We start from the raw sequence: 25,789 nt of genomic DNA on the forward strand, positions 1-25,789 counted from the left end.
TTGTCTCCATATAAGAACAATAAAAATAAGCAGAACTCTGGAAAAATTAAGCAAATGTTAATGGGAAAGCTAATTATTTTACAAAATCATTCTGGTCTTAGATTTGCGCGCGTGCGCGTGTGTGCGTGCCTGCCTGCCTGCGTGCGTGCGTGTGTATGTGCGTGCGCGTGTGTGCGTGAATGTGTATGTGTGTATGTGTGTATGTGTGTGTGTGTGTAGTCGCTTTTCATATTGATTTCTAGGAAAACAGCCTCAACTTTACAAAACTTCATACAGATGTTGAATGAAACTGCTTTAAATATATACACTATATTTTATCTTTAAGAACATAGAAATCTTTTTCAGCCTCAAAAAATTTAAGAATATTTTATTTCTTATTAAACACATAAATCCAGATTTCTCTATGTGTTTAATCGATATCCTCTCCCCAATAACTAGATATTCTTTCTATAGTTCCTTATACTGTCTGATTCTTAGTGTTGTTTGGATCATTTTCTGCCCGTTTTCTTGTTGTGGAAGCCTGGCCTGACAGGAATTTGGGGGTTGGGTAGGTAGGTATAGATGGAACTCAGTTCTGGGCGTGTCTTTTAAGGGCTTTGTCTGGAAAAGGTTCTACATGAGGTGAGGTCAGCAGGAGAGTGTGCAGACAGGTGCTGCCTTTGAGCTGTGGGTCACTGCCAAGGTTTGGAACCTGGCTGGCACATGCCCGCCCTCAGGTCTGAATCAAAAGTGAGGCTGTAAACAATTTAAAGACTTCAAGTGACCCCTCTTCCATCATGAGAATACCGAGGGCACTACAGTTATGTGTCCATTCAGTTCCAGTGAGTGTCAGGATCCCTCAGGTTAGCTATGCTCTGATTGCCAGTGAGGGGTTGGACAAATGGCTCTATGGCTAGAGCACTGACCACTCTTGCAGAGGACCCTACTTCAGTTCCCAGCACCCACAAGGTGACCCGCAATGATCTGTAACTTCAGTTCCAGGACATCTGACCTCCATTTCTGACATCTTCTGGCACAGTTACATATATAGGCATGTCCAGTTCAGCTGGACAATCAAGTGGGACCCCTAGACCCTGTAGAGAGGACTGAGATGCGTGAGGAAATAAAAAGGCACAGCATGTCAAGAAGTCTGATCAAGCCCTCAAAGATTTGATTGTTCACACAGGTTATATACTCTGAAAACAGGATATGGGGAGGGGTAGGAAAGGAAAGAGGGCTTTGCAGGTGGAGGAAGCTAGCTGCAGCCGTGGGGTCTAAGTTATACCTGTTGTTCTCACAAAGCCTTGCCATTACCAGAGGTTCTAAAAACATCTATCTAGCAGGATGTTGGCTAAATCTAGAGATCAGGAGGAAGGGTAACTAAGGTGGGTTGCTATGAGGCCTTGTTTGAAGTTCTGAGAACTGACAAGTGAATCATGGAAGGTAAGCAGAAAGAAGAATAGTAGATAGGAGAGCCAAGGGTGAGTGTTTGCCAAGAGTAAGGCCTTGCCATGGCTTCCCACACAGGCAAAAAACCCATACATGTAAAAATAAACAAATAAATAATTTTAAACTACTAATAAGCCCACCCCCCCAATCAACTGGATTGGTTGAGTCAGATCCTCGTGGTTTGGGCTGTGTTAATGGTGGGGTGAAGTCGTGTACTGGAGCTCATTCTGAAAGTGGCCATGGCCACACAGAATCAAAGCACAGCCAGACAGCCCCTGTTCCCACTCATACAGAGAATTCATCTTCCAGTGGTTTGTGACCCCTGAGACCTTCTTTCCAGATACTTCAGGTTCTCATCTGCCAAGATAGTGAGAAAACAAAGACATTGTGAGGTTACCCACCAGCCACAATGATCACAATGACCAGTGACACAATAATTATGATAGTTACCATGATGATGATGGTGGTGGTTGTGATGATTATGATGATGATGTCGGCATGTATGTGAGGTGGAACCTTTCTGTTACTTCCCTTTTCTGTCTTACCCAGGTAGCTTAAATTCTGAGTGACGCTCTAGACTGGCATGTAATGTATCATAGTCTCGAGGGGAATTTGTACCACACTTCCTCAAAGCATCCAGTCGATTCCTCCAGAGAAGTGACTCACAGGAACCTGCCACCTACACCCTTGGCCAGCTTCCCCTTTCTCTTCTCACATGCAGCAAAGGGCTGTTCTCTCTCACCTCTGAAAGTGTCAGGTGCACGGCTGGGGGTGCCTGGTGGGTCCACCATCACCGAGCTGAGGCAAGATATAGAGTTCTCTCTCACAAGTAGGCAATGAATCAGAACAGAAATTCAGCCAGATTTGCTTGGAACTATTAGGAACGTTGAGGCTCGAAACACCCTTTAGTTTCATCAAAAACCCAAACAAACATCCTTGAGCACAGACCCCAAGAGGCAGGTTTGGAATTTGCACTCAACCTGGGTTCCAAACAGGAGTTTCTGTACTTGGCCTGAGCCTGGAACTTTCCTCCCAAAAGTTTCCTCATTTGGAGAAGAAAGAATAAAACCCCATTAGGGCTCGCCTGTGTCTCCTTGTGGACATTGAGTTAATGCTTCTCACATGGGGGATGCCCGTGCCTGCCTCTGTGAGGAATTACAGCAATACGAAATCTGCGCGGTATCATGGTGACGTTATTTTAGCTCTAAGAACAGTTAGATAAAATACAATATGAGAATGGGAAACGAGATGGAAAGATGGCTGAAGAATTGTAAGGAACTGGACAATGGATCCGAGCTTTTAACTCAGGGAACCCGGCAGTCCTGGAGCAGAGAGAAGCAGAGAGTTGATGCTGGTAGCTGGGGCGGTTCCAGCAGGCGGTTCCAGGAATTCTGCTACAGATGCAACTGCCCAGAAGTGAGTTTTCTCAAGTCTGTAAACCTTAGGTTCACGGGGCCCAGCAGGGACTCAGAATACAACTAGTACAATGTCTCATGGGGTGAAGTTGCCTGCCCCCAAGGCTGAGTTCCATCTCTGGGACCCACGCAGTGGAGGGAGAATGGCTTCCATAAGTTGTCCTCTGATCTCCACACACATGCAGAGACACACACACAATAGATAAATAAATGTAAAAGCTATTATTTTGACTTCATGGATTATCCAGGTCCTTGATGTCTTCCCACTTATTTATAATTTGTTATTTTCTTTTCAGTAAAAGGTCATTTTAATTTCATCTTGATTATATGTTTTTCCTATGAAAATTATTTTTTGCTCCCAGGCGATAGCGGTAACTCTTCCTTCCCTACAACTTCGGGTACGTCATCTCAGCTGGGGAGTCTGCCAGAGACAGCTGATGTGAAAGACTTGAGAACAAAACTATTCTTAAATAATAGCGTTTAGAGAATGTAGTTCAAAGCTGTCATTGCTGCAAAGGCAACAATAGTAAGGAAAAGAAAGAAAGAAAGAAAGAAAGAAAGAAAGAAAGAAAGAAAGAACCCAACCAGGATGAAGGTACATAGGACTTTATCCAGATACTCGGACAAGCTAATTAAAAAAAATTTTTTTTTTCATTTTATATATATGAGTGTTTTGCCTGCATGCATATTTGTGTACCACATGTATGTAGAGCCCAAGGAACCCAGAAGAGAGGGTTGAATCTCCTGGCACTGGCGTTCCAGACGGCCGTGAGCCTCCATGTAGGTTCCTGGAAACGAACCAGGTCCTTAGGAAGAGCGGTCGGTCTGTTAACCACTGAGCCATCATCACTCCAGCACCCAAACTAATCTTTTTTTAATTCCTAGAACTTGGGTTTAGGAAGAATTGGTTTGAACTATTAAAAAAAACCCTTGGATCACTAAAAATGATTAATTCTTAGTATCTCATCCAGTTAATTTAAAATATTTATTCAGTAACAAAAATGTATTAGATGCTAAAGATCCAACAGATGAAAAAAATACAAAAAAGATTTCTTGTGATTAACTGGGATGGCAGCGCAGGCTGGGCTCCCTTGCTAGGGCACGTGCGTGCTAACTCCTCTCACTCTCTCCCATGACAGGTTTGACCATAGGCATATCCAGATGCCACCTCATCTACCCAGGTACAACGCATCATTAGCAGGGGCCGTAGGGGAATCACAGCCACTTCCTTCCCTTTCCACTGAGCCGGGACTTCCCACAGATCCTCAAAGACTATCTGATGTCCATTCCACCCCAGCGAGTATCACATACGAAATCCTCCCTCTCTACTGGGCTTCGCGACCCAAGCTGTGGTCTCTCGGCACAGCAGGTCTTCCCTTTTCCCACTAAACCAGCTTGTCAGCGATTTCCCCACCGCCTATCAGTGTCTCCCCCCCCCCCCCCCCTTTCTCCTGAAGGCTCAGCTCAAAACAGCCCTTCTTAGCAGTTACATCTGCTGGAAACAAGTGACGCTGCCTTGTTCTCTATTCCTATTGGTCGAAAGAAAAAAAAACGGCTGATGCCCGACGGGGATTTCCAAAGATGTCTTTCCTTTTTTTAAAATGCGTCAGTGCAGAAAATGCTGGACTAGTTCCCCAAATAGGAACTAGCTAGCCAGAACTGAGACCCACGAGGTGGATTCTGGATTTGAGGGTGAGACCCGTGGGTACCACCTCTGACAAAAAAAGATAGGTGGGGGTGAGGGGGTAGGGAGGAAGGACCGAAGGAAGGAACATCCTTCGCTTTTCTTCGAGTTATATTTTCCAAGTACAATTTATGAGAATATTGGCCACTCAGGAAATCTAAACCCTCCATTCCACCCGTCACTTCCTATAGCCTTACAGCTACCCCAGGATGTCACTTCCTAGCCTTACAGCTACCCCGGATCCGGAATGATTCCTGCCAGTTCCTGGGTCTCCAGTTACAGGGTTCATTTGCCTTTGCTGGCTGGCTCTACTCTGTATTGCCTCCCGTTTCTTAAGGACGTCTGACGGACTCTCCCTGTGGTGACATGTCCCTGTGACACCCCTGTGAAATCATTGTGTTGCTATCTCTCTTTTTTTTTGCCCCATCTGGTCTCTTAATCGACTTGAAGCAGACTTGTTTCTCTTGTTTCTGCTTTGTTGCCTCCCAGTCTGGCCTCAAACTCATTATGTGAGCGAGGTCAACCTTAAACCTCTGATTCTCCTGCCCCCTCCTCCCCAGAACTGGCCTTACAGGCCTGTACTACCAATCCAGGCTCCCAGGCTGGGAATGAACCCTGGGCTTCATGCATTCTAGGCAAGCACTCTACACACAGACTCTCTCTCCAGCACACAGATCTACAATATAAAAATCTTTATTGTTCCCATGGACTTATTCATAGCAAAACGACTTTGCTTTTACAAACTCACAGCCCCAATCTGCACTCTTACTTCGATTCCTAAACAAACCTATTGTAGTTCTCTGTGCAGGTCAGCACACAGCACTTACAAAGCTGGCCCTGGGCTTTCAGGAACCCAGATGTGCTGACCCCAGTCACACCTGCTATGCCATTGGCCTGAAGAATGTTTGCACTATTACAGCACCAGTGCATTAAAAATAAATTCATACTCGCAAAGGGAAAAGGGCTATAAATATCTTCTCTTTCCTTTGTTTTTCTTCCTTTTTATTTTTTTCTGAGATATAATCTCTTCAGCCCAGGCTGGCCTGGAACTCACATTTAGCTAAAGCTGGCCTTGAACTGGTAGCAATCCTCCTGCCTGCTGGGATTACCTATGTGAACCACCACACTACGTTTGCATATGGTTTTGTTTGTTTGTTTTTGTTTTTTGTTTTTTAGACATCAGGATGCAGTTCTCCTGTTCCTCTGAACTTTGCAGTGTGAAGTGTCACTTGCAGGACTGTTACATGAGTGAATGAGGTGATCGCCTCTCGGGACCTGCAGGTTACGTCTCTCAGCACCATTCCTGATCCTGTGCTCTCTGTGGATAGAAGGCGGGAGATGAGCCTCACTCAACCTCTGTCTCTTTCCCTTCAGTCTTCTCCAGAGATTTTAACTTCCCATCGGTAATGAGATACCGGCATCACCACCATCTCCTCCCACTCGGTGCTGGATGTGGGTTTTCCCATCACAGCTAACAACCGAGCTTCCTAATTCTATAGTTGACATCCAGTTGAGTCAGGCTTGAAGTGAAAAGTGGGGTGTTCTTGGCAATCTGCAGCCACACCCTGTTTCTTCCCACTAACCCCAGGTGTTAGATCCGTCTCCAACATCAGCCATCCCTACTCTGGGGTCTTGGAAGACAGCTAATCCCAGGCCTATTGTAACAGTATCATTTGCTGCAGACAAACCAGCTGCTTCCGCCTCTGGCTGCCCAGGAAAGAAACCTACAGCAATAGAGGTTTCCACAAAGTGCTTCTTTTTGTATCTATGAACTTCCAACAATGTGGCTGCCTAAAGAACACCCAGTGGTAGTACTAGTTGATGCGCTAACACGGATAGGGGAAAACTCGCAGGGCCCCAGGCAACTGCTGACTTCTGCAAGAAAATTCTTATCCCCCAGGGATGAGTCTCTTAACTGCCAAAGTGCTCACCCCTAAACACCACATATAAGCAACACTGCATGGGCTCAGCAGGTTGTGTTCATAGATTTGTTAGCTTTTACACATGTATGTAACAGTGATGGGACGGAAGTTATGGAATCGAGAGAAAGGGCGGGGTGACATGGGCGGGGTTAGAAGGAGAGAATGAAACGAGTTAATTCAGTAGACTATATGAAAGTAAAAACATATAATTTATAAGAAAAATAGGTTCAGCTTGAGGCTTAAGGTTGAGTCTTTGGATACTACCTCCACAGGTGGCCTAGTGCCTCAGTTTCTCTTCCTGCTCCCCAAGAGTGCTTTGCCCATGTTTGCAGGGAGAGACAGCTCTGATGCTCTTTGTGGACCCTGAGGATACTGTTACCACTCAGGGTTCCATCACTGTAAGAAAATACATGATGCAGGCTAGTAATGTAGAAAAGAAGGTTGCTCAACTCATAGTTGTGGAGGCACTTGTTCAGGGCAACTACATTGGCTCATCATGATTAGGGACCCACAGCAGATATGGGCGGCAATGTTGTAGGTGTGTGGTAGGGGAGTGGAAAGAGGGGGCAGATATATATATGTGTGTGTGTGTGTGTGTGTGTGTGTGTGTGTGTGTGTCAGAGACAGAGAGACAGAGACACACAGAGACAAACAAACATACACCCAGGGACAGAGTCATACACAGAGAAACAGACATCAGAGAGACAGATACACACAGAGAGAGAAAGAAAGAGACAGAGCCAGGCAGAATGAGAGAGTCCACCCAGTCATACTCCCTTTGTCTCAGAACTCAAGAGGTCACCAAAGGGACAGCCTCCTCACACCCCCAACAAAGGCCTCCCAGCAGTCCTCATGACTTTGCTTTCTTGTTTATTTCATTCTGTAGCCCAGGCTGGCCTGGAACTCACGACAAGCCTCCTGTCTCAGCCTCCCAAGTAACGGGGTCCCGGCTTGGCTTTGCTTGTCAAAGGTTCCACAGTATCTTTTGACACCATTTTTCTGGAGATGGAGCCTTCCCTTCAGGGATTCCCAAACACCACACGCCTGCAGCACCAGCTGTGGGGTTCACCACACACCTGCAGCACCAGCTGTGAGATTTACTATTTGCAACTGCTCTGCTCATCTTAGATCAATTCCTTCCGAAGTAAGTGACTACTGCCCTGGGCAGTCTCCTTATCCCATGCCATCTGCAGTCTGGGCTTCTCCTCAGTTCCACATGCATCTTCCCAGGAGAATCCCTGGCCTGCTCTTGCTCAGGTGGCTTGGGCCTGAGCTAAACCACATCCCCTCCCCTCTTCAGGCCTCACTATGCAAATGAGCTCCTTCAAGTGGTCCAGCTTTTAACAATCTCTGAATATGTTCCTTCTCTTCTCTCTTCTCTTCTCCTCTCCTCTCCTCTCCTCTCCTCTCCTCTCCTCTCCTCTCCTCTCCTCTCCTCTCCTCTCCTCTCCTCTCCTCTTCTCTTCTCTTCTCTTCTCTTCTCTCCCTTCTCTTTCTCTTTCTCTTTCTCTTTCTCTTTCTCCCCTCCCCTCCCCTCCCCTCCCCTCCCCTCCCCTCTCTTCCCCTTCCCTCTATCCTCTCCCTCCCTCCCCCCTCCCCTCCCCTTCCATCCCCTCCCTTCCCTCCGGCTCCTTCCCTTCCTTTCCCTTCCCTTCGTTTTGATGTGTATGAGTGTTTGCCTGCTTGTATGTCCGTGTAGCACATGTGTACTCTACTACCCACAGAACTCAGTAGAGGGCATCAGATCCCCTGGAACTGGCTCGTTACAGATGATTGTGAGCCAACACATGCGCTTAGAACTGAACCTGGGTCCTCTCTGCAAGAGCAGCCTCTTAACTGCTGCCCAGCTCTCCAGCCCTCTCTACTACGTTTAAATATTAGTTTAAAATGTTGTCATTTGTATTTTCACTGTAATTAATAAATATCTATACTTTTAAAGATTTATTGTGTGTGTGTTCCCCTGGAGCTGTAAGAGTCATGAGTCCTTGGAAATGGGTGCCGGCACCTGAACTCTGTCTGTCTGGAAGAGTCGCAGCACTCTTAACCTCTGAGCCACCTCTCCAACCCCACAAATGCTAACATTTATAAATGTCTGATTTGTGAATTTTAAACAATTGAGCATTTCTGGTTTGAGCCAGGCGTCTTTCCAGGAACTGAGAGAAGAGTGCACAGGAGCACAAGATCTCGGCTGCTGCTCATATCCGGGCAGCAGGCAGGAGCTGGAGTGCCTGGCAGGAGTGGGCGGGGCCATACCCTCACACTAACACCCTGAGTAGACACACAGCCTCTTGCGACACCATCTGGGAGCCAAGTCTTCAAGTACATGACCCTGGAGGAGACATTTCACATGAACACAAAGAGTGGGTTGTCTTCATGGGAAAGGAGGGTAGTGTGGACCGGAAGAGGCACATTGACTTTCTCTGTCACTGGAGCTGGCTTTTTGGTCTGGGCGCATCTACAAATGCTGGGATTACAATAAGTGCGTTGTACATTAATTTCTCCTGTCCACACGTTTTATCTCACTATATAGTGTTAAAATTGCAAAGTATTTCATTTTCTGGTCACTTCTTAGTAATTCAGTGCTTAGTAAATTTCCCGTGGGCTTGCAGTGGTCTATGGGAACAGCACGATAGCTCCACCTCTACTGGGCTGCGTTGAGATTGGAAGGTGTTGTGCTTCCTAACTCGGACTTTGGAAGAGGTGAATGATTCGCCATGTGAGACGCCCGCGTTTGTGCGTGAGCCCGTGGTGGCCGGAGCTGAGGTACCAGGTCTGTTGTGGACCCTGCTGTGATGCTCGGGAATAGCAGAGAAACTTCAGCGTGGTCCTCCAGCCTCACCCCGCTTTGCGTTACTTAGCGAAGACTCTTTCCTTACACGCCACACAGTCAGGTCCTAATTCTTCCGTGGAAGGAAATTCTCATTCTTAAAAAATAGATAAGCACGTGGCCAGGGAGCAGGGCTCAGCGGTGGAATACTCTGTGAGGTTCTCCAACACGAAACAATACACAAAAAATCACATTAACTGTCACATGCCAGTCTCTCAAAGAGATTCACAAAGGACCTTCTGGTCACACGTGTCTGCTGGAGACAGTTGACGCCACCTCGCCTCCCATCCTCATTGGTGACGGGAGTTATCTGAGACAGGAGGGGATTTCCAGTAAGTTTCTCTTCAGTGTCTCACCAAACCCAGGATCCTCACTTGAACTAAAGGAAGGGTTGGTCCCTTTGGGTACCACCTACGAAGGGAAGATCTCTATACTCGTCCTGTATTTTGCAGTTTTTATAACACCCTTGAGAAACAAAGAGAGCTCAGAAATCCCCCCCAACCCTGTGTTCCTACTGTCTCTGCCGAACCTATGAGTCCAGCCCTTCCCAACAGCACTTCCTGCTGAGAGTTTTACCAGTTAACATTTTTTCTACTAGTCCCACCTTTCTGAAAGATGCAACTTTTAATTAATTAATTAATTAATTAATTGTGTTGTTCTTGATCTCCAGCTTAACTCTTGTCCCTAACCAGCCTGAAACATGACCCCTTTACCACTCCCAAATCTCACTTCCTCTGAAATACATCTATACAAATCCTCCTTTGTGGAGGGGTGGGGGTGTTCAGACAAGGTCTCACTCTGTACCTCAGGATAGCCTGAAACTCCCTATGTAGCCCAGGCTGTCCTCAGAGTCACACTAGCCCTCTTATCTCAGCCTCCTGAGTGCCAGGGTTTCAGACAACCACCATGCCCAGGTAATCCTTCTTTCATAATGTAAATATTTGGTTTGGTTTAACTTTAACCATTCTGTTTTGTCTGGGCCATCTCCCATGGGGCTGGGGAGTGGCTCGGAGGTTAAAAGCATGCACTGCTGTTTCAGAGGACCCAAGTTCAGTTCCAGCACCCACATTAAGTACTCCAGCTCCAGGAAATCTGAGGCCTTTTTCTTCCCCCATTGGCATTTTGTGCACATGGGGCACACACAAAACACACAAAACACACACACACACACCACACACACACACACCAAATAAATAAGTAAATGCATAAAATCATTTTAAAGTAACAGAACCAGGTCAAGGTTGGAGAACCTGCTTAGAATGCCCTGGGGCACAGATTCAGTCCCAAGAACAGAAAGAAATAAAAAAAGATGGAACCCCCCTTGTGTTCTTATCTGTCCTTATAACCATGTCTAATGCACATCTTGTCACACTATTTTTATTAATTTTATTAGACTGTCTTTACTGTGGGACCCAGCGTCCTGTGAAGTGAGACCTAGATCAGACGTTTTCCATCCCAGAATTAGAGGATACTCACGGGGAATACTGACGATTGTGACCTGAGTGTGTGCACCAGGCTGTGTGTGTAACACACATGCTGGCCCCTCACTTCTGCACTAGGCTGTGTGTGTAACACATGTACCAACCCCTCATGTAAACCTCACTGGCTGGTGAATGAGAACAGCAGACACACACTACATGTTGATACTTTCTGATGTTCGTTATTCAGTCATGGGAGTACATGGGAGAGAGACAGACAATATTTGTCTTTTATAAAACTGTTTTCACCCAGGCTGGAGAGATGGCTCAGTGGTTAAGAGCACTGGCTGCTCTTCCAGAGGTCCTGAGTTCAATTCCTAGCAACCACATGGTGCCTCACAACCATCTGTAATGGGATCCGATGCCCTCTTCTGGTGTGTCTGAAGACAGCTACAGTGTAATCACATACATTAAACAAACAAACAAACAAACAAATCTTTCAAAAGCCTGTTTTCCCCAATTACTACTTACAGTTTCCTCTATTTGGGTTTCCTGGAAACCGGTTCCTTACTCTCCTGCACACAGCGCTTTCCCCTCCTTCCCTCAGTCCCCACCTGTGAGGCCAGTCTGGCCCAGCTCCTGTCCAGAGCCTTCCTTGATCAGCCTATGAGAACCATCAAATGCCCCAATGCCCCAATCCCATCAACAAACTTAAAAATATTTAAGTTGATTTTGTTTATGTAAAATGTCACCAACGTGAACAACTATTAATTTCATGTTGTTGTCTAAATGCTTATTTATCATCTGGGGTGGACTATCAGAGAAGTCCTCTATCAGATAAAGACTTTATCATTTATTGTTAATTAGGATGCTTACCTTACAGGATAAATTGAATTCTCTCTCTCTCTCTCTCTCTCTCTCTCTCTCTCTCTCTCTCTCTCCCTCTCTCTCTCTCTCTGTCTGTCTCGTGTGTGTGTGTGTGTGTGTGTACGTGTGTGTGCAGATTACGAACACGTGCATGTGCAGCTGTGTGAACAAATGTGTCTGTGTGCTCGTGGAGGGCAGAGGTCAGCGTCTGGTGTCTCTTCGGTTGCTATTAGCCTCCTTTTGAGACAGGGTCTATCATGGAGACCTAGAGATTTTAGGCTGTCAGGCCACTGAGCCCTGGGGACCCTCTGTCTCAGCCACTCCAGTGTTGGGACTAGAAGAGAACACTATGCCTGTCTTTTTATGTGGGTGCTGTGTGCCCCAGCTTAGGTCCTCATCCTTGTGTGGCATGCACCTTACCAATTGAGCCACTTCCTCCCAAGGTGGTCAGTCTCTACAGTGTCCACACCACATGGAATTACTGGTCAGGGAGTTGGTCAGATAGTGAAATCAGATTCTAAAAACGAATCTTCCAAATGTCTGCAGAGGTGGCTCAGCAGGGAGAGCGGTCTGCTGCCAAGCTGGAGGACTTCAGGCCCCAGGTCTCACAAGGAGAAAATGAGTCGTGAAAGTTGAGCTTTGACCACCACATGTGACAGGCATGCTGTGACCTCTCTCCTCTCTCTCTCTCTCTCTCTCTCTCTCTCTCTCTCTCTCTCTCTCTGTCTCCTCACACATACACACACGTGTGTGTACACTAGATAAATACATGTAATAAAAATTTAAAATGTAATAATTTTTCCACCTGTGCCTTTTAGCACAAGTCTGTGATCTGAGCAAGTCCAGAGGCTAAGGCAGGAGGGTTACAAGTTCAAGGCTCACCTGGGCAATTAATGAGTCCAGCCTCAAAGTAGAGAGAGATCTGGGCCTGTATCTCAGTGGGAGGCTTTTGCCCAGCATGCATGAGGTCTTAGGTTCAATCTGCCCAGTGTTAGTTTAAACTCTAAGGAGGTTGATAGTTTGCCATGGAGCAGTTGGTGAGAGATCCAGATGGGAAAAGAACTTAAACTCTTCCCATGTACAACATTAATCTTCAGTGCTGTGAGAAGTCTAGTTCCCTCCCTGAGCATCCATGACAATTCTAGATCTGACCTCAGCCTGCTGTGCTAACGAATGGATGAACACATCTCCCAAGGCCACCCACCAGGCCAGAGAACTGCTTCAGTCCTGATCCAGCTCTGCCATGCTCTCCACACTCTCGCTCTCAGCACTTTAACTGAACCCCACTCTCATCTCCCCAGGATTTCCAGGCTCTGCTTAGAGTGTCTCCCTTGAGGAATGGGCTTTGGATAGCAACCGGGACCCTCCTCTGTGCTTTTGAGGGTGCCACTGAAATCAGTAACAGTTCTGGGTTTCAGCAAGCTGGACACTCTGCTTGTGTCAGGACTACACCATGTCTAACCTTAATTTTCCATTAGCTTGTTAGAATTTCCCTAACTGAAGACGTGAAGACTCCACGGTCCAATCAAGAGACTGAGTTCTTCTACGTCATCAGTTACCAGGGAAGGTTGCTACTGGAGGCGTCCATAGCGTCACAGAGGTACAAACTCCGCGGTCCAATCAGGAGGCCAAGTTCTGCACGTCATCAGTTACCAGGGAAGGCTGCTCTTGGAGGAGTCCACAGTGCCACAGACATCTCCAGCTCTAGGATGTGAGACAGTGGCGACTTTGCCTGAAGTGGGTGCACTTCAATCACTTTTGACATCTACACCATTGAGCTGAAGTGCAGTGAGCGCCAGGCTAAAGGTGCTGGGCTTCACAGTCGTCTTTCTTCACCTCCTTTGCTCGCACACAGCTTCAAACATACAGCTGTCCCCACAGCTTTATGTAGGAAAGGTGACTATTCCCCTAGTGCTTAAACTGCTTAGTGAATGACAGATCATCCCAGAGCTGGCCCAGCTTCGCGGCCTGGTTAAAGTGTTTCAGCTGCAACTGGATCCAGCTTTAAAAAAAGGAAAAAATTATCCTTTTAAAAACAATATATAATTTATACCCAGAACAGGTTATATGTGTATACAATGTATTTTGATCCTATCCACAACCCACTACCTCCTTCCAGCTTCTTCTGGAACCTTCCAACATGCTTCCCTCCCAAATTCATTTCCTATTAAAACAAAACAAGACAAGACAAGACAAGACAAGAACAAAATAACCCCAATCCAAAAGCCTACTCTCCTTTTGTTTGTGATTTGTTGTTATTGTTTGTTCGTTTTTTTATTAGAGACAGGGTCTTACTATGTAGACCAGCCTGACTTGTAACTTACAGAAACCCAGCTGCCTCTGCCTCCTGAGTGCTAGAATATGAGGCACGGGCCACCAGCCCAGGCTGAGTATCTTTTCAATGAAGAGAACTGCAAGTTTCTGTAAGGGACCTTCATACTGAATCTCTAACTAGCAACTGATGATGCTGGTCTCCCTTGCTTCTGATTGGCTCCCCGCACTGGCGTTACCCAATCCAGTGGCAAGGCAGTGAATCCCCTGGTTCTTATTATCTTAGCAATGAGTAAAGAGAATAAAGTTCTAGTCTGAAGCTTGTCTTCCCCTCTGACTGCTGCGTCTCCGCTCCTCCAGCATGATGTGGCTCCGACGAGTTCCCTGCGTGGCAGTTGTGATCCTGTTGCTGACAGTACTGAGCCCTCCCGTGGCTTTGATCAGAGACCCCAGACGTAAGTGTACACCTCAGGTGCTGGGCTGCTCGGGTGGGGGAAGGAAGGAGCTAACTTCCTCACTGTCCTGGCCGAGTCCCTTGAAACTATTGATGTTTTCTGTGACCTCGCACAGTCCTCACATGAACTCTAAACTATGTCCCTAAATAGAAGCCTGGATGTTTGTACTCTCAGATCTGTGTGAGAGGCCTCTGTCATTGCTTTTCAAGTTTCTCCCAGTAAAGTCTATACCTTGTGTCATATTCTCTTAGGTCCCTGGGAAGATTGATAAATCATGATGTTAAATTCACTCCTGGGACATGCCCTGTCTTCATTGTGTTGAGCTATGCCAAACAGGTTTCTCTTTAAAAATAGAACTTCCTATGTGTGTTTCTATTCTAATTTTATGTGTGTTTTTTTGTTGTTTTAGGCAAAGATAAAAAGAGTAAAACATTGATGTAATCAGATTTCTGTGAGAGCGTCACAGAGTCAGGGGACAGTGAGGGCATCGCAGGGAGAGCCCTGTGCATCCTCTGCAGGCTGTGAGGCAGCTGCCTGGCCACCTGTGAGGCTGAACCCAGGGCTCCCTCTTTCTGTCTCCCTGACTCCTTGTGCTGCCTGTTCCAGTGCGGAACCTCTGGGTGGTGGTTGGTGTTTCCCTTTCTCCTTGGGAGCACACAGCAGCCAATGCTGAGGTTCTTAGATCTGGAAATGGCCTTCGAAATGATGGGTGTCTGTGGACTGTTCTGAGATTCAGAGTCAAGTTAGAGCCTGTTTAGTGTTTGTGATCTGAAAATTTTATATTTTATTTTTCTCTCACATTCTGTGGCCTGAACCTATTAAAAGGATCTGACTTCTCTTTGCATCGTATGATCCTCTCCCTAGTTTCATAACCCACACATTCATCACACACAGAAAAATCAAAGTCTGTGATATATATGTGGGGGATAAAAGATGGGGTTACTAACACTGTTAAAATCTGTGACCTTGAGCTGGAGAGATGGCTCAGTGGTTAAGTGCTTTCAGAGAACCTGGGTTCAATTCCCAGCACCCACAGGGCGGCTCACCACTGTCTGAACTCCAGCTCCTGGAGTTCCAACATCTTCACACAGACACACATGCAGGCAAAGCACCAGTATACATCAAATGAAAATAAATAATTAAAAAATCGTCTGTGACTCCAGAATGCGGGGACTGTGGGCAAGCCCTCTGACCCTCGATGCTTTGGCTGAATGTAAAATGGAGGAGAGATGATCTTTTTCACAGAGCTGTCTGAGGACTGGGAGGGATGGTGTGTAAAGCATTACAGTCCTGCTGCCCCACTGTGTGCTTCCTCTCTGTAAGCTGTTATCACCTCTATCATCAAAGGGCACTCAGAAGTTTCCTCACTACCTATGACCTCATTGCCCCTCCCACAGACCAGACTCCTGACCTTGCATCATCATCTGTCACATGGACCATTCTCACGGCTTCCAAATTGTCCTTTTCCTTCCATTCTATCTTTTACAAAAATCAAACCCATTCTCCTCACTATCGTCTGTGTTGTCTCAAACACAGGGACGAGTGATTCCATCTCTGAAACTCTCAGTGATCTCTCTTTTAAAGTCACGAGCCACAGTGATGACTGCTGCAAATATTTCTCACAAAATGCACCAAACGTCTTCCTCCTTCTGAGTGGTTGTGAGATTGATGTCTGGTGCTTGCGTTTATTTCAGTTGCTTTTAACAAATATGAGTTAGATTTAATGTGAAGATGAAAAGACACACATCTGATGTGTCTTCCTCTATTGAGACTAGAGACGCTCACATGACTGACTGACCCACCAGAGTGTGGAGACACGGCCTCACCTTTCCCCTGGGGTCACATACGACATTTGATTTTAAAATAGTCTGCTTTGTGAATTCTCTGCATCTGTAATTCAGATAAGAGATTGTGGCTCAGTATTGGGATCATGGTCTCAATTTCCAGAAACATCCCCAGTAATTTCCTCTTACTAAAATAGAGAAAGCTCCCATCAACTCCGAGGCTTTTGAGTTGGCCTGCTCTTGATCCCCAAAGTCTCATCTCTCACCGCTGCCCTCATGCCCTGTGGTCTGTTGTTCATGAACTCAGTGTTGGCTGATGTGTTACCTCAGAGTTGTCCCTACATCTCCCCTCTATCCTCTCTTCTGACAATTGCAGCCACCACCCTCTTCTGGCTCACATCTGTGACAGGTCTTCACAGTCAGTCCCCAGTGTGCTTTTCTGCCTCTCCTGTCACTCAAGGCTTCCTGTTAATGAAACTCCACCCCCTCTCCTCTTCCCCACCTTCACAGTTTAAATCTCTGACGTGGAGGGAGGCACCTATTTCTCCTCTTTGGAGTCCCATGGGCAGCGCAGGCCTGCACAGGGCGGGCACCGAGAAAGATTTACTGTGCTCTATGTGATGTGTTAAGGAGCTTGAGCATGAGAGGTGGGAGGGAGGTGTCCTCTGAGCTGTGAGTCCTGGTTTCCAGCTTAGCTCCAGGTGGGGCAGGTGTGGGATCAGGAGGGGGCACAGCCTGCTGACCCCTGCGGTGCTGGAATACAAGAGCTACATATGTGGGGTGCTGCTCTTTGGGGAAGTGACCTGATTCTGGACACCAACACCTGTCTGTCCTAGATCGCCTGTGACAGGGTTGTTCTATTCTCAAGTTTATACCAAATGGGCCACTTCCCCCTTTTTTTGCTGCAGGACCAGTAACAACGTCCAGACTTAACTGAGCAGGGAAGAGTGGCCCTGACTAAGACCGTGTGACAGGGAAGCACACAGGACTGTAGCCCTACACAAGGGACCACAGGCAGCTGAGGAATGCTGGGGTGTGAGAAATAGTCTCCCCAGGGAAGAGCACACCTATTGGTCATCCAATCCCACATAGCCCTAAAAATACATATTATTTTACATTATACAGATGGAGAAATGTCTATTTATATATTTAGGAAATATATATATATATATATATATATATATATATATATATAATGACTGTATTGTTTATTTAGCTATAACAAATGATCAGGAATAGAGTCATCTACTGTATTTAACACACATAAGATCTCATATAAGGCCTCTGGCATAAGGTAATAATTAAATTGATCAGCTATTGGTAGGAAGTGTGTTAGAGGCTTTAGAATTTCATAAAAACCACACAGTCCAGTTATTATAACTATAAGCTATAAGTCTAGACTGGGCAGATCTGACACTATACTAACTTACTCTCCAGCTATAAGACCTCTTGCTAATTGTGGTTTCTCCTGGCCACATGGTTCTCATCCATCATGGCTTCCTCCTGCTGTTCTTCAGTCCTCTCTCCTTCCCCTTCATCCTCTTCTGCCTCCCTCCCTGTCACCACTCTCAAACCTCCAGTCCCACCTTTCCCTTCCAGTCCCCACTCCCAGGCTCTAGGCTTTATTGACCAGTTAAAATGGGGAGAAGGTTCCCATGAGATCACCTGAGCATGTGATGGACTGCTTATAGGGGGCCCCTCTTGTGGAAGCAGAATTAACATCAGAATACCAACATCATTAGAGACTTCAGGGTAAGGAACAGGAAGGGGGAAAGGTTGCCATTATATGACAATCTCAAAGAATAAGAGTCTCACTGAGTATAAACCACATCCAAGGGCAGGTCGCAAGCCCAGGTGTAGATGTTCCAACACAAAGTGGATTCAATACTATTCTTGGAGAAGTTTTTTCCCCCTTTATATCTTTTGTTTCTATATTTTGGTTTGATTTTGTGTATTTTTATGTTATTCCTCTGTGTGTGTGAATGTGTGTCTCTGTGTTTCTGATAATTTTTATTTGGATTTTTTTCTGTATTTTTTTTCTTCTTGAATGCCTGTTTGCTTTCTAATGTAGACAGAAAACAAGTGTGGATTTGGGTAGATGGAGAGGTGGAGAAGGTCTGGAAGGGGTTGAGGGAAACTGTGAACAGAATATAATTTATTAAAAAATATTTTTTAAGGAAAAAATATACCTGGGTAATAAAATGGCCGGTCAACCTGTCTCTGTGCACCTGGAGGCCACAGTGAGGGTGAAAGAATTAAGGGGGAAGTGTACTGAAGGGAGGACTGTCCTTTCCTTCCTAGGAGCAGGGAGCGATTCTCCCGAGTTCCTCCACCTTTCCTCTATTTAAGCCGTTATTCTCTGGCTGGGTCAGGGTGTGTATCCTCAGACAGATGGGGTACTGTGACATCAGAGGGGGCTCGGCTGTGCTTCCCTGGTCTGGTCCTTTTGGGCAGCTGAAGAGAGACTCCAGAGAAGATATTTCTTGTCTCCACAGCACGGTTTTTGGAACAAGTTAAACATGAATGTCATTTCTACAACGGGACGCAGCGCGTGCGGTTTCTGGACAGATACATCTACAACCGGGAGGAGTACGCGCGCTTCGACAGCGACGTGGGCGAGTACCGCGCGGTGACCGAGCTGGGGCGGCCTGACGCCGAGTACTGGAACAGCCAGCAGGGGGTCCTGGAGGATGCGCGGGCCGCAGTGGACACGTACTGCAGATACAACTACGGGGTCTTTGATAGCTTCGCTGTGCAGCGGAGAGGTGAGACCTGACTGGATGGGTGGGGGCGGAGCCACGGAGAGGGTGGGACTGTGAGGGAGCAGCAGGAGCTGCGTGCGCATGTGCGCAGGAGCCGCAGGGGATGCTGGGTTCCTCCAGCTGAAGCCACAGGAGCCTTTAAGGTGTCTCATGGCCGGGGAAAGAGTTCATCCTCCACAGGAGCAGCTGCGCTGTTAACTCCTGATCTCCTCACCGGCCCGAGAAAAATGTCAAGATGCCCAGGACAGAGAAGTGAGGGTGAAAACTGCAGTAGACATACTTTCACCTTAAGTTGAAGGGTTAGGAGAGGGGTGGACAGAGGAAAACAAAGCCGCTCTCCTCCCAAAGGGAGAGCAGCCTGCCCGGTGTGCCTACGGCCTCAGCCAAGTACAGGGTTTGAGTCTCAGGTTGCAACTCAAGTTTTTTTTTTCTAAAATTTTACTTTTCTTCTCCTTCTCTCTTGATAAGACAGATACAGAAGCTGGTTCTGCAGGTTCCTTGGACGGACATGACTCATATTTTTAAATTATCATTTGCAACTTAACAATAATTTAGTAGCTTTCTTAAGACTAGGATTTTAGGTTTCATACTTGTAACGTTTGGGCCTTAAAAACCACGCTTTAAAATGAAGTTTTTACTATTAAAAACTTTTTAAATTATACTGCAGTTGACAGAGAAGCTGGCAATTTTGCTGATCCTACTGTATTTTAGTACATTATTATATACTTAGTACAATTATATATAATTATATTAATTAGTACATTATTATATAATACTTACTATACTTAGTACATATGTATTTTAGTACATTATTATTATAGACCATTGTTTTCTGTATTACTTAGTTTATCCGAAGAGCTATAGTTTAAAAGACAGAAAATTTAGATTTGGCTGTCAGCAAGGTACTGAAAAATACCTGGCAACTCTCAGTAAAGATTGCGGTGAAGACTTGACTTTCTCATAACACAGATGGCACAGTCATGTGACTGCCCTTTACTAAGATGGCTGACATTCATGGCCTGCCTGCCCTTAACAAAGATGGCTATGAAGTGATGAGGTTTCTCCACCCCCCCCCCCCCCCCCCGCAACAAAGATGGCGACCAGTCGTGTCTTTATGCTTTCCTTGTGGTTTTCACTGTCCGCCTGGAATATACAAGGCTGAGTAACATAGTGATTGTTTGGCTTGCAACTTAAGGCCCCCTCCTACCTCTACTGCTTCTACTTCCCCTCCCCCCACCCCCAGCTCGTGGAGCTGTTGCTGGCAGCCTGCTGTGGGCAGAGGAAGTGGGCACGCCCAGCACAGTGTTCTGTTTTACTGCATCGCTCTGCTGCTGTCCACTAAGGATGCACACAGGCTGCCACACAGGGGCTGGGACAGGCACAGTAAAGCCAATGGCAGTTTCCGCCCCTGTGGCTGCCACAGAGTGCTGCCAATGCTGCATAAGACACGAGGGAGGTCACATGATGGTGTCACGGGCTGGGTGGTGCCAGGATCTACATGTATGCAGCCACTGAAGCCGAAACACAGGAGTTGCTGCAGGAGAAGGGAGGGGCTGTCAGAACTCGGTTGCCAAAATCCTGGATCCAGAGAAGTTCAGACTGAAGCATGTGTGTCCACAGTTTTTAGAAAATCTGTCGTTTTGAATGAAGGCAACGTCTGAGGTAAACCTAGTTTAGATAAACATTGCTGCACACAACGCCTTGATGTCTGGACATCGAGGTTTTAGACCTTGTATCCATTTTTAGAGCCTTTACGGGCCCGAGAGTGGGGTGGCTTTCTGCTGACTAGCCTGGGGTAGAACTGTGGTAGATGGTGGATTAGGTTCAAGTCCAAGGTGTTTGAACTCTCCACTAGTGAGAAGAAAAGACCAGGCTTTTGTTCGGGTCCTTGGGAGCTAAGGCTCTTGGCAGAGTGCCTGGTGAGTGGGTTGGACCCGAGAGGAGAACCCATATTCCTAGGCAGAGGCTGGGACCGAGGTGGAATTCCTAAGTCTGAAGTCCAAGGTTGGGATGTAGGTCCACAAACCAATTACAATTAATATTGGGCTTACTTAGCTCACACTTCAGTATGTTTTTCATAAGTAAAGGAAGTCAAGGCAGAAACTCCAGCAGGGCAGGAACTTGGAAACAGGTGCTGATGCAGAGGCCATGGAGAGTGGCTTGCTCCTCATAACCTGCTCAGCCTGCTTTCTGATACAGCCCAGGACCAACAGCCCAGGGACAGCACTGCTCATAGTGGGCGGGGCCATCCCATAAATCACTAATTAAGAAAATGTCCTACAGGCTTGTCTACATCCCAGTCTTATGGAGGAGGTTCCCTCCTCTCAAATGACTTTAGCTGTGTCAATTGAACAGAAAACTACACAGGACAGTTTGTGATGTTGAAACCCCCAATCCTGATTGCACAACTCAAGGTTGGGGGAGACAACAACTTCTCCATAACTCAAGGTGGGATGACAGATTCTTCACTCAGCTTCAGAAGATTGTAGTGAGATGAACTGAAAATAACCAAAGAAAATGAAGGCCTCTTTAACTAATTTTAATGGATCAAGAGATTATTTACAATAATGGGTTATGTGAGTGACTGTAATGTCTTGTGTAGACAAAACACACACACAAGAAAAATGGCCAAGCTTCTTCAGCTGGGAGAAGATCCTCCCCCAGAACAGACACCTGTTGCTTGTCCACTGCTATGGATGGGTTAGGGTGCAGACTGCAGCTCGGCTCACAATCCCCACAGCTCACACTGTCTGGCCCCTGCTGATGTGTCTGTGAATCCCCGTGTAGCAGACATCAAGAGAGTGATGATGTCAGATATAGCAAAGTGGATTTATTTAGAGTTCTACCAAAACAGATGAGAAAAGAGGAACTCTCAGTAAGTCTTCCTGTCTCACACACAGAACTGTCACCATCTACAGACAAGAAGAGACAGAACCAATGCGCTTACACCCACAGGACATGTGGGTGTCACTTAGCTGTTGGTAAAATTACCACAGCTGAGAGGAGAGCCTGTCTCTCCCTGCCTGGAGCTTCACCTCCAGCTGGTGATTCCTCCTGAGAGCAGAGCTGACAGTAAATGGTGAAAACAGAACCTAAGTCCTGGGTGACTATGTGGCAGAACCTTAGGCCTGCCTGGACTCCAACCTGCGTGGATGGAGGCAGGCAGGCAGCCCACAGGGAAGACAGCCCTGCCCTCATGGCTCCTTCTTAACTCTCTCCTCTAGTTGAGCCCAAGGTGACTGTGTACACTACAAAGACACAGCCTCTGGGACACCACAACCTCCTGGTCTGCTCTGTGAGTGATTTCTACCCTGGCAGCGTTGAAGTCAGATGGTTCCGGAATGGTGAGGAGGAGAAGGCTGGAGTCGTGTCCACGGGCCTGATCCTAAATGGAGACTGGACCTTCCAGACGCTGGTGATGCTGGAGATGGTTCCTCAGGGTGGAGATGTTTACACCTGCCAGGTGGAGCATCCCAGCCTGGCCAGCCCTGTCACAGTGGAGTGGAGTGAGTGGTAACTTCTAGACTCTGTGAATGCTCGCCCACCAGGGAGGGGGCGTGGCTTATCCCTGCCTGTCAACCTTTTCTGACCCTATGAATGCCTGCCCAGCATGGAAGGGGCGTGGCTTAGCCCTGCTTGTCAGCTTTCTCCACCCACACACTCTTTCCACTGGTTTTGTGCTATCCTCTCTTTCAGCATGGCTCACAGGGTAGGTGTGTGAAGCTTCTACAAGCACCTTTGCCCCCTGGGAAGCAGTTATGCCCCCATATACTCATCTGATCCTGCCAGTGATATCACAGGCCCTGGAATCTTCTTGGCCCTGGCACAGCCTCTGCCTCTGGCTGGGTTGGGTTTCTTTGCTGCTGGTGATAAGGATGAACAAGGAGCAGTGCAGACTCATGGCTGACCTCAGGGTCACAGCTCTGCCTTTGCTTCCCCTCAGAGCTCAGCGGCTTCCTGTCAGCTCAGCTCAGTGTGGCCATATTTAAGGCTCTTCATGGTGTGAGCCTCTTCCTGTTTGGTTTGTTTCTCAACATGACCAGGAGTGTGCACTTCCAGCTCTTCTAGAACACGCTTCTTCCTTGGTCTCAAAGCTCTGAGTCTCAGGGGTCCTCAGTGGACATGGGATTTGGGCTAAATTTCTCCAAACCTTTGGCTTCCCTTCTCAGAGGCGCAGTCCTCATCTGCACAAAACAAGATGCTGAGTGGAGTCGGGGGCTTCGTGCTGGGTCTGCTTTTCCTTGGAGCTGGGCTGTTCATCTACTTCAGGAACCAGAAAGGTAAGGAGCCAGGTGGGGGCCTCGGCTCCATAGCGTTTCTGGGAAGAACCATGGCTTTGTTCTGAGGACATTGGTCCTGTGACCTCAGCACTCAATGGACTCTGGACACAACAGTCTGTAGTTACTTGATTGAACCCTGAGGAGGGATAACACATGGGAACAGTTAAGGTGATTCTGGCTTGAGACCTGAGGACAGAGGAAGACTGGGGAAGAGCCATGGGCACTGCTGGTGATTGAAGCTCCCTGAGCCCCTCCCTCTGTCCATGCTCCTCTTGGACTTGTGTGCTTTGGGTGGTGTTACCAGAGGAATCTCAGGCAACAGTTCAGAGTCTGGGGACATGTGTCTGGGGACAAATCTGCTACCATGCATGTAAGCATCTATTTCATTCTCTCTTTTCTAGGACAGTCTGGACTTCAGCCAACAGGTAACGACCTTCCGTCTTTTCTCAGAGATAGATCTGTTTTCCATACAGTATGGGTCCTGGGGTGATGGACACAGGGCAGAACAATGGGGAAGACTGAGATCCAGGCCTGGCCAGGCAGTTTGCACTGAGTCTTGCTCCCTGAACTTACTGAAGGCCTGTGCTCTTAAGCAGCATTGACTCGGGACGTGAGAAGTTCCTCTCTGCTCCCTGCCATGTTGTCAGGAGAGGCCTGAGGTGGTCAGAGAAGCCACTGCAGAATTAGGTTAGGTCTAGAAACACCCCTGTTCTCTGTGTTCTGCAGGACTTCTGAGCTGAGTTGAGGCCATAAGGCTGAAGTAAGGAGTTCTCTCCCTGTCTCCACATCATCAAAACATGTCCTGTTTGGCCCACATTCCTCCAGAGACATGCTCTCCCAGGACCTGGCTCCTCCTGATTCTCTATCTTGGAGATCTGTGCTCCTGATGGCTGCTTAGCCCCTGGACAGGCCTTGCACCCTCTGGGACAGAGGCCCCTCTCCTCACCTCCCCTGATACCTTTTGTCCCTTGCCCTTTGTCTGGTGTTTTTGAGCCAGTCTGCTGTTATATGCTTTTTTACGTTTTTCTCAAATAAACAAAGAATGAAAGTCATCTGCCTCAAAGTTTCAAGCAGAAGAACTACCAAAGATAGAAGAAACGCCACTGTAAGACACTGTTCATGCATAATAAGCATGGGGCATAGTGTACAAGAAATAAATTCAGTTTTAATTTGTTACTTGTCAATTAGAGGATATTTCTGATTTGGATTAAATTTGAGAACACAACATATGATCAATCAGTACAGACCCAGTCATTTAAGCACACAGGAAGGGATGTCTGTGAGAGGCTGTTAGAGGAGGGAGATGTTGATGTGGGCCTTGTCACAGTCTAAGTGAGAACACAGTTGGGGCCACGCTCCAAATCCTGCAGGCTCCGTCCTTTGCTCTGTGGAGAAGCTGGATGGGAAGAGAAAGGTACTTGAATTGCTCAAGAATCTGGACAATTCTGCTGTTGGCTTCAACTTGATGAACCAGTCTGCAGATACCTGAGGCTTTGCTTTACACACAAGGATACATGCTAAAAAACAAAACAAAACAAGCCATGGACTATAACAATTTAAGGAAAAAGAAACCGACTAGTCAAGCAAAATGATGACTCAAAGCGTAATATGCTGTTAGGTAATTTCCTGAGGGATGTATGTTTCCTATAGAAATTATATATGAAGTAACCATATGAGGAGCAAGGAGATGGCACAGGGCATGAAAGCTTTAGCCTGTAGTTTTTCTACCCAACTTTAAGCTCCAGGTGAACTAAGATACCAGCCCTAACCCAGATTCCCTTCAATTCACACACACACACACACACACACACACACACACACACACACCAGTTAATCTTAAAATACCTTTGCTAACTCAATGACTGGGCACTCCTTAATCTCCCCTGCTATCCCAAGCTATTTGCCACTCCAACCAAAACCTCACTTGGCTGGTTGGCTTTGTCTCCTGTTACTACTGCCTCCTCCCTCTTCCCCAGTTCTCCCGATTCTCCCTGCATCCTCCCACACAACTCTAAGTGTCTGCCCCTTATCCAGCCATTGGTCTCTGGTATGTTTATTGATTGATCAAGAACCAATCGGGAACAGGAACTTCACATCAGAACCACACTCTACACCTCACCTTTTCTGTCCAATCAAAAATAAAACCAACTACCCAAACAAACAAAAATTCCTTTCTTCTCTCAGACATAAATTGAACAAAACCACAACAATCATGTAATTATACAGTATGATATAGAATTAACATCTAGTCTATCATATTTGTCAGTTAGATACAGTACTCTCCCATCATTCCTAACTTAAAGAATTGTGATTTTACCCCTGGAGTATGTTTATATTTTAGCCTGTAACACCATCTGAAAACATGTCTTGCCCTCTATAATCTCTCTCAATGCTAAATAACCTGAGTTTGATTATGAGGCTATAACTGGTCTTCAGTGCTGTCAGAAATCCGAGAATGACTAAAACATTACCTGGGTGTATAGGAAGCACCAAACACAGCTTGTCAGACTTAAACAATTGAGGAGACAGCTGACTACTTGGACAGCCCCCTAATTTCTTACAATGTTGAAACACCTGTCTTTAATCTTTTGGCTCAAGATCAATCATCTGACAGATCTTTGTAAAGCAGGATTATGAAGAATTATACTGTTTACCTCGTATTGGCAGAGCTATCAG

At 46.7% G+C, this 25,789-nt stretch overlaps 1 protein-coding gene across 1 annotated transcript; it reads left to right on the forward strand.

Moving 5' to 3' along the window:
- The first annotated feature begins 14,118 nt into the window (after positions 1-14,118).
- Positions 14,119-24,165, forward strand: LOC117724155 (H-2 class II histocompatibility antigen, I-E beta chain). The gene is made up of 6 exons (XM_034523765.2): positions 14,119-14,287; positions 18,567-18,836; positions 22,058-22,339; positions 23,003-23,113; positions 23,515-23,538; positions 23,840-24,165. The coding sequence occupies exons 1-6, from the start codon at positions 14,194-14,196 to the stop codon at positions 23,851-23,853; spliced, it is 795 nt and encodes a 264-aa protein (XP_034379656.1). The 5' UTR covers positions 14,119-14,193; the 3' UTR covers positions 23,854-24,165.
- The last annotated feature ends 1,624 nt before the right edge of the window (positions 24,166-25,789 follow it).

The sequence above is a fragment of the Arvicanthis niloticus genome, chromosome 20 (assembly GCF_011762505.2).
Source record: "Arvicanthis niloticus isolate mArvNil1 chromosome 20, mArvNil1.pat.X, whole genome shotgun sequence".
Lineage (NCBI taxonomy): Eukaryota > Metazoa > Chordata > Mammalia > Rodentia > Muridae > Arvicanthis > Arvicanthis niloticus.